We start from the raw sequence: 9,179 nt of genomic DNA, 5'->3' as shown, positions 1-9,179 counted from the left end.
AAGGGCTCTTCACCTGTCGAGTTTGGCGGTGCGGCTCAAAATAAATAGCGTGGCAAAGATAATTCGTTGTAATATTGCCATGTGGAATTTAAAGTTGTTAATAGTTATAGAAGTGTAGGAAATGAAATCGCTTGAAATATTGACACGTGGCAAAGAATGGACCTAGAGGTTATTGGCTCTTTTTTAAAATGGCTAAAATACGCATTTCCAATGGATTTTAAGTAACTGTAGAGTATTTTAAATAGCTCCGGTTACAATAAGATTTTATAATTATTCAAAAGAAACAACAATTCCTATAATTTTCATCGGAAATCAATTTTTTCGGCCAAGTTACCTCACATGCTTGTTGTGTGATCACTGTGGACCGAGTTGGATAGTAAGGAATGACATGCTATAATGGTTGGAGGGAGAAATAACTATGCCTAAAATCTCATCATCCCCAAATTAGCGAAATTCACTTTTTTTTTTCAAAACTTGAACGAGAGAGGGAGAGAGGGAGCAGTTGGAGGAAAGTTTTTGCAATGATCTCTTTGATCTTGAATGTGACTTGAGAGAAGAAAGAATCTCTAGTGAGGATGACCACTTGAGTACGACGTCGACTAGGAGCAAATGTGAGTCTCCTCTCAAACTTTTGAGAGATTTCTATGTGGGTTTGGTTTTTTGGAGAAGGATGATTAATATGGTGTTTATCCTCAATTAATTGAATGATAAACTCTAATTTGGGTGTTGTTTGGTGGAATTTTGCAAACTAGGGGCAAGTCCCTGCCACATCAACAAGAGAATAAATAATTTTACAAATCACATGCAAGCATGTGAGGATGTCGGCCGGAAAATTGATCTCCGATGAAAGTTATGGGCCTTGTCGTTTCTTTTGAATAATTATAAGGTATTATTATAGCCGGAGCTATTTAAAATACTCTATTGTCATTTAGGGTCCATTTAAAATGTCAATATTGTTGTGCGTAGCGGAACTCGAATCACACGGAAGTGCACGAACAAGAACGAGATAAATCACAACCACACTAGCAAAACACAATCACCATAGCAAGACAAACAAATTTTACGTGGTTCGGCTAGTTGCCTACGTTCACGGGTAAAGGAGGGGGGAGTTCTTACTATTAGAAATCAAGAGAATACAAATAGGGTTATAAATCTCGCCAATAAACCCTAGAACAAAACTCTCCAGATCTCTCACAAATCCTCTCACAATTGATGCACAATCCTCTCTCAAAAGTCTGCTCAAATCGTCCTTGCTTAACCCTAATTAATCAGGTTTAAGGTTATATACCAACAGTAAACGAAACGGGTTAAAACCCAACACTCAACTGCAAACCCGACTGGCGGTTGACCGCCAAAATCACCACGGTCGACCGCCCAACAATCAACAGAACCCAGAAAGTTACAGGGTTTGCTCCGGTCGACCGTCACAGTTGACCGAAATCAATTCCAGAGAAGAAATCGATTACAGGGTTGTCACGATCGACTGTGACGGTCGACTGCGACGGTCGACCGTTTCATCTCCAGAACTCAGCTCAGACTTTGTGCACGTTTCCGGTCGACCGCATCTGACTCATAGTCGACCGACCAGCTTCTTGAATATTTTCCTGTTGATTTTCTGAACAGTTCTTCGCCGTGTTCGTCATTTCTATAAATATGATATTTTAGCCTTTTTGGAAATATACTATAAATTCTTGATCTTTGTGTGACCATTTTCTTAAGCATTTTAAATTTAATATTGCCGAATATATCAAGATTGGACGCTCAAATTTTGAACACCTCATACTTGGGAGAACTAGCTTCACGCCTCGTAAGTTCCAAGCAAGAGGATTTTTAAGAAATCATGAAGAACTTTTATTTATATATCATTTCAAAACCTAATTTATTATTATTTTTGAATTATGATAATTTTGTACGTAGTTATATTAATTAGGTTTTGAAAAATAATCAACAACTCCTGGTGATCTATTTGAAGATTAGCATAATTAGCTTTTGTACGTAGTTATATTAAATATCATTTTTATTTTTATTTTTTTCAATATATACAAATGGCAATTCGGATCAAATAACTCTGCTACTACATTAGAAATCTGAAATTACGATGGGAGGCAAGGGTTAAAATTTTTATACTCTTCATCAATTAAATAGCAGATCGATCATCATTCATTATTAAAATTAAGTATCATTACTATATATCTTTCTAGTATTTGAAAAAAAAATGATAGAGACACACCCTCTACCACACCTCCAACCACACTCCCCCTCTCCCATTTGCTACAGTACCGCAGGCCCCACATGGGATTTTAAAATTTTAAAATCCCATGTGGGGCCTGCGGTACTGTAACAAATGGGAGAGGAGGGTGTAGTTGGAGATGTGGCAGAGGGTGTGCCTCTAACACCACTCATTTGAAAAAGAAGAGAGGCAGCACCTATCCTTTTCTCGAAGAAAAAGCATGGTAACTTATCCGATTCTTTATTAAGACCTCCAAAATGTGCAATGTATCTGATCAACAATAATATTTTCCTCCGTATCCAACCATACAAGAACACTGAATGCTATACTGTCGCTTCGTGCACCCAATCAAGCCGCGCCACGTCAGCCAGTCACATGACGGTGTCGGAATAATTACGGTCCCTTTAATGCCCGTTACCCCAAAAAAAAAATCTTAATCCTCTAACGAAAAGAAAGGGATAAGATCCCGAGCCAGCGTTAAAAAGGAAACGAGATTAGCGGTAACAGATCACATTATCCTTGATAACGATAAAACTGTAAATAAACTACTATCCAGGGTGTCGATTTAGTCCTTAAATCACGATTTCAAAACTCGGAGGCCGACGAGAAATTGCGCTAAATCAGCAATAAATCTACGTATTTCCTTTAACGGTACGTACGTCATTTTTCTCATGATAATATCGTTGTTATTATTTCCCACTTTCAGCCGCTGAGCTCGTTATAAATACCCCTCCTCGCTCTCATCGCTCTCAATAAATTCAAGTTGTGTGAGAGAGAGAGAGGAATTGGATTATTTAGGTGCGCTCCCTCTCTTCCTTCTACTTTAATTTTTAGTTTTGTTTAGTGAATTTTGGTGACTCAGCACTTACTGGAGCTGGTCGATCTGATCAATGTGTGTTCTTGATGTAATCTCTAAATATTTTTCGATTTCTTTGTAACTTAGAAGTTGTTAATTACTCTGCGGGAGTTGGTCAATTTTTTTTTTCTTTTAACTCTTTTTCGGGAGAAATTTTTTCAAATTTTTAGTCTATTTTCTGGTTCTTATTCTAGTGAGAATGTAGATCAGTAGATGTAGGTCGATTAGTTTTACGAAATATTAGCGGTTCTGTGGTTGGTCTTCCTCGTTGAATCTAGTATTTTGTTTGCTAGCGCTATTCTGGTTGTTATTCCTGAAAAGGTTTTTTTTTTCTCTTTGTTCATGCTATTTTTTTTTAAAGATTTGATTTTTTAGCTGCTGCTTCATTATTCTGAAATGTGGTTAATTGGTAACTTTTGCCTTCTGATCCAATTCACTATTCACTTATTTTTTTTCCAAACGCCCATAACTTTAGAGATTATAATGAACTAGTTGGAATGAGGATATATCTGAAACAATATGAGAAAATGAAAAGGCAGGAGCTGTGAGTGAATTATTCGAGAATAAAGGAACATTCCCTATTTTAGCAGCAGAAAGTCTTTTTTTGCTATTCCTTGAAAAGAAAATTTGGTTAATTTCCTGTCCTATTTTTAGAATAGCTTATGGAAGGCTGGAGGAGAAATGGAAATATTTGTTTCTCCAGAGATATTCGCAGTGAAAGAAGAAGCTCAAAATGACCATTCTGTCAAAACCTTGAAAATGTTTATATGCTCAATTGAAAAAAAAAATAAGAAGAAGAAGAAATGGAAATATTTTTTTCCTTCAAAAGAATAATAAAAAAAAAAGGTAATGGAAATATTTTTTTCCTCGGCTGAAAGCAAACTCTTACCTTCTCTCTTTAATCCAATATTTTTTGAGTCAACAGTTCGGAAAATGTTCGTTTATTCTTTGGATGAGGATTTTGCTTTTTTTGTGTGCATAGTATGTCTGAAAAGAAACTGGAAATAGATTCCTCGTTCCACTTGGAGAATGTAATCAATCCATAGATATGGACTACTGATTGTCATTTGCTTTTCATGGGTAGTCCAACTAAAATAGCCGATATTATGTCATCATTACACACATCAATTCCTTATCTTCTCTTATAAAAGGTTCCCTTCTAGTGTGAGTTTTTCCTTCTCTTTCACAACAACTTCTGAGAACTATTATGATCTCAAAAATCTAAGAAGTTTTTTGCTTGTTCAGGAGCATGGCGAGCTCTAAAATGCATTTTCTAAGCCTTCTGTTCTTGCTATTATTGGCATCATCTATAGAAGGCAAGTATATGAAGTACAAAGACCCGAAACAACCATTGAACGTTCGGATCAATGACTTGATGAAGCGGATGACCCTTGCTGAAAAGATCGGTCAGATGGCCCAGATTGAACGAAAGGTTGCAAGCTCCAAAGTAATGAAAGATTACTTCATAGGTAATTCATTTATTTACCATATACAACTCTCTATTATCCATGCATTTTGTAGTAGATAAAAGAGGAAAATGAAAAACTCTATGTACTGAATATGTTAACAGGAAGTGTATTGAGCGGCGGGGGGAGTGTGCCTCGTTCTAAGGCAACTCCAAAGGATTGGGTGAATATGGTAAATGAATTCCAGAAGGGCAGTCTTTCGACACGTCTTGGCATTCCAATGATATACGGCATTGATGCAGTTCATGGAAACAACAATGTCTACAAGGCAACAATTTTCCCACATAATATTGGGCTTGGAGCCACAAGGCAAGTTCTTAAACATTGTGATTCTTTCACATTGATAATCACTTAGGATGGGATTCTCCTTTTCACAATAATTTTTTGAAAAACTGACATTCTAGCTTTAAGTTTATGAATTATCAGTGGAACTGTCAGTAAACTTCAAGATTGAATTGTTAGGACAATCTTCAATAAGTAGAATATATAAATTGATAATTTTCGACAGTTGCATAAAAATTATATTTCTGAATGGATAAAGTTTATCCTAGTCTAACTCGAAGTTTTCTCAATCTGTAGAGATCCTGAACTCGTGAAGAAGATTGGAGCTGCAACTGCCCTTGAAGCCAGGGCAACAGGCATCCCATATGCCTTTGCTCCATGTATTGCGGTAAGGAGGAATCCACCAATAGATAGATGGGATTTCTCATAGTTTTTAACATGAGCATTATTGATTTCAGATTAAAGCAATATACATGTTTCTGATTAAATCGGCAATTCAGGTATGCAGAGATCCGAGGTGGGGTCGCTGCTACGAAAGCTACAGTGAAGACCACAGAATTGTTCAAGCAATGACGGAGATTATTCCTGGACTACAGGGAGAACTTCCTGCTAATTTTTCCAAAGGAGCACCATATGTTGCTGGAAGGTAAGCATTTAAAGTTAATCACTTGCTAATAACAAGGCTTTGTTATAATTATTGGCCAGCTGTTTTTTCAAGTTTACATTAAACTAGGCATTAACTTTGTCAGTTAGATAGTAGATGAACATCTCGCGGGAAAAAACAGGGAGTCTTTGTGTCCCTTCTAGTTATATGGCAAACATCATTTTTTGCTAAAATGGTTTCTGAAAGGTTTTCTTCTCATATATTTTTTGTTCACAAGTTACCTCTTTAATTTAGTTGTTCCTATCTATGTTGCATCACTGAGGATTTTATAGAGGGAAAACTTATTCGAAAGAATAATTTTATACAAAAGGAAAGTTCAAGACTAGCTCTAAGAGGTTCAAAACATGATTGGGAAGACTCTAAAAATCTCCAGAGCCCCTAATTACTTTCTGTAAGTAACCTAAACGATTATATCCTCGTGATGCATTTATGTTACCTATCTTTACTAAAGAAACCAAACCAAAATTAGAGTAATTAAACATTTTGCCGTTTACAAATGATCTTTAAATTTTCTTGGTTACGAAAATGTCGTCAGCCACCTATATCTTTTGTGATCATTAAAGAGGTTAAGACTGAACTTAGTTTATTTTGGGTCTTCTCTGTTTCATTAAGATATTTCTAATGAAGCCATTAGGAATACCTAACACATCTTTTCCTCCAAGAAAAAAGAAAAAAAAAGTTAATCGACATGAATATACTAATATCGCAGACTAAACGCAAAAACAAGTTCGGGAATTCAAATTACTATTGGAAATGAATTCCTGTAACCAAGTAATTCAGGTGTGAGTTTCATGCGTACATTACACTGATTATTAAAATACATGCATTTCATTTTTTCCCCCTCATTCCATTTTCATCTTGACAGGGACAAAGTTGCAGCCTGTGCTAAGCATTTCGTTGGTGATGGTGGGACATATTTGGGGATCAATGAGAATAACACAATTATCAATCACCATGGACTTCTTAGCATCCACATGCCAGCTTACTACAACTCCATCCTCAAGGGTGTTGCTACTGTTATGGTGTCCTATTCCAGTTGGAATGGGGACAAAATGCACGCCAATCGTGCTCTTATCACTGGCTTCCTAAAAAATAAACTCAAGTTCAGGGTATGCAGATAAAAGAACTTTTTGTATGTAGTTTTCTCATTTCTACTTGATGCTATCACTAACAATCGTGTTTAATGACTTTTCAGGGCTTTGTTATCTCAGATTGGCAGGGTATTGATAGAATCACCAATCCACCAGGTGAGAATTACACGTACTCAATCCAAGCGGGAGTCAATGCGGGTATTGACATGGTTAGTAGATTTCTACTTGCCGCAATAATGTAAACCTTGTGTTAGGAAGAAAAGAAAAGAAAAACCGTCGTGTTACTAAATTGGTAACTTTTTTTTTAATGTTGCTATGCATTGTAGGTGATGGTTCCCGAAAACTATACAGATTTCATTACTGATCTGACCTCTCTCGTTAAGAAGAAGATTGTCCCTATGAGCAGAATTAATGACGCAGTTAGAAGAATTCTGCGGGTCAAATTTGTCATGGGCCTATTTGAGAACCCCATGGCTGATCTTAGCTTTGCTGACCAATTGGGCAAGAAGGTTATTTCCTCTCTCTGACTCTCACTAACATGTACTCTGTAACTTGAGGAGCAAAGACTTTATGAAAACGTGATCTTTATGAGTCATTTATTTAAACAGGAACACAGGGAATTGGCTAGAGAAGCTGTAAGAAAATCACTTGTGCTACTGAAAAATGGAAAATACCCGAACCAGCCATTGCTGCCTCTCCCTAAGAAGGCTCCAAAGATCCTGGTTGCTGGAAGCCATGCCGATAACTTAGGTTATCAGTGTGGTGGATGGACCATTAAGTGGCAAGGAGCTAGTGGAAACATCACAGCTGGTGAGATTTGTTACACCAACCACCTGTTCTTCATTACTTCGTTTTTACTTTTTCTCAGTACTCAGAAACCGCTTTATTCGTACAATAATTTTAGATGCACCACAATTTTCTATAATAGTTTGACTTACCAGGTTTTGCATCTTCTAATATCATGGATTTTATGTCTCTTCATGCATTTACGTAACATCTAAACTCAGTATAGTTAATCTTTTCGTATATACGTAGCATAACAAAACACTCGGTATATATTGTCAATTGTATATATTGTCAATTGCAGGGACTACAATCCTTGATGCAATCAAATCCACTGTTGACCCCGCAACCGAAGTCATCTATTCTAAGAACCCTGACGCAAACTTAGTCAAAAAAGGTGATTTTTCGTACGCCATTGTTGTGGTTGGAGAGCTCCCATATGCTGAAACTCAAGGAGACAACCTGAACCTCACTCTTCCTTCTCCCGGTCCAAAAACAATCAATACAGTCTGCAGCCATGTCAAGTGTGTTGTGGTACTAATATCGGGTAGACCACTTGTGATCAAGCCATATATCTCATCAATGGATGCTTTGGTTGCTGCTTGGCTCCCTGGATCGGAGGGCAAAGGAGTCACTGATGTTCTCTTCGGTGACTATGGATTCACTGGAAAACTGCCAAGAACTTGGTTTAATACTGTTGATCAATTGCCGATGAATGTTGGTGACGAGTATTATAACCCTCTGTTCCCCTTTGGATTTGGACTGACAACGAAGCCAACAGAAGCCAGGTAGAATGGCATTGAGAATGTATAGAAGATTATTTGGTGTCACATATTTATGGAAGTCACCGTAATTGTACGGTATTTAGATAGGTGACTAATTGATCTCTTGATAGAATGCGATCCTACTGTTGTTTACTTTTTGATTTTTGAAATAATGGAAGTATCGGAATTTTAAAAAAATCTACTTGAACTTCTTGATTGGGAGGATTGAACCTAGGTCTTTTTGTTACAATATTAAAGGACTCTTTCACTATGCCAAAACAACGAAGTTGAAGCGAGTTGAGGATCATAGTTTTATATAACTACCAATTAAATAATAGACTGTTATTAGTATTGTTATGTTATAAACTGACTTGTAAGGTGCAACCAGTAGAAAGACGCCACCTGTCTAGCGAGAAGATCAAAAACAAACTGAACAACCAGACACCACCTCGGGCAGCATGGCTGCTCGTCCTTCACTCGAGTTCGTCGTTGTCAGTTCATCCAAAACCATACCGAGTATCAGGATTCGAGCCATGCTCAACACCTCGTCCATCATGAACCAGACGAGATCACATCTCTTCTAAGTAGGCTGACAAATCCTAACTAATCTAAGTGAAGCGCCGAATGCAATCATCAAGAAAATTCTCTCCATGCCCTCTCGATCAATCATAACGATCTTGACCAATAACAAAGGGACACATGAACAATTTAGTTACAGAGGAAGCTTCCTTATTGCTCACATGGACTGACCAGAGGACACCATGTGGGCTTTTGTCGCTCCCGATATATCCTTTCGAGTTAGTATAAAAAGAGGTAACATTGGTAAGAAAACTAAGTCAATTTCATTATCATTTTGATTAGATTTTCACCTTTTTTTTCAAGTCACTAACTAAAGAATCGAAGGGTCATCGGGACGTTAAGCTTAGGTGTCTTCTAGCAGTTTGCTAGTGATTTCAGGAGGAGCTCCACTTGCAAATCTGCTAATGGATGAATCACAGGAGTCTCTACAAGAACCTTAGTTCTACAACTCCTCACAACAACAA

The 9,179-nt window shown here is 37.2% G+C and overlaps 1 protein-coding gene across 3 annotated transcripts; it reads left to right on the top strand.

The window, feature by feature from the left end:
• On the top strand, window positions 2,744–8,352 carry LOC109832917 (beta-glucosidase BoGH3B-like). Of its 3 annotated transcripts, none has more exons than XM_020400406.1 (10): window positions 2,744–2,881; window positions 4,332–4,555; window positions 4,657–4,861; window positions 5,132–5,222; window positions 5,335–5,480; window positions 6,364–6,607; window positions 6,694–6,798; window positions 6,916–7,098; window positions 7,198–7,399; window positions 7,677–8,352. In XM_020400406.1, exons 2-10 carry the CDS (start codon window positions 4,336–4,338, stop codon window positions 8,162–8,164), a joined length of 1,884 nt encoding a protein of 627 aa, XP_020255995.1. In that variant the 5' UTR covers window positions 2,744–2,881; window positions 4,332–4,335; the 3' UTR covers window positions 8,165–8,352. The 3 variants fall into 3 exon arrangements, with proteins under 3 accessions (XP_020255995.1, XP_020255994.1, XP_020255993.1); XM_020400405.1 differs by lacking the exon at window positions 2,744–2,881 and adding an exon at window positions 2,928–3,028; XM_020400404.1 differs by lacking the exon at window positions 2,744–2,881 and adding an exon at window positions 3,105–3,122.

Source organism: Asparagus officinalis, chromosome 3 (assembly GCF_001876935.1).
Source record: "Asparagus officinalis chromosome 3, Aspof.V1, whole genome shotgun sequence".
NCBI classification, from domain to species: domain Eukaryota; kingdom Viridiplantae; phylum Streptophyta; class Magnoliopsida; order Asparagales; family Asparagaceae; genus Asparagus; species Asparagus officinalis.
This window is presented reverse-complemented; position numbering and strand designations above follow the sequence as displayed.

Excerpts from the sequence above, each read along its gene's own strand:
- LOC109832917 (XM_020400404.1), top strand. Across the intron at positions 4,556-4,656 it reads AATGAAAGATTACTTCATAG|GAAGTGTATTGAGCGGCGGG; the intron begins GTAATTCATTTA and ends ATATGTTAACAG. Across the intron at positions 6,799-6,915 it reads TCAATGCGGGTATTGACATG|GTGATGGTTCCCGAAAACTA; the intron begins GTTAGTAGATTT and ends TATGCATTGTAG.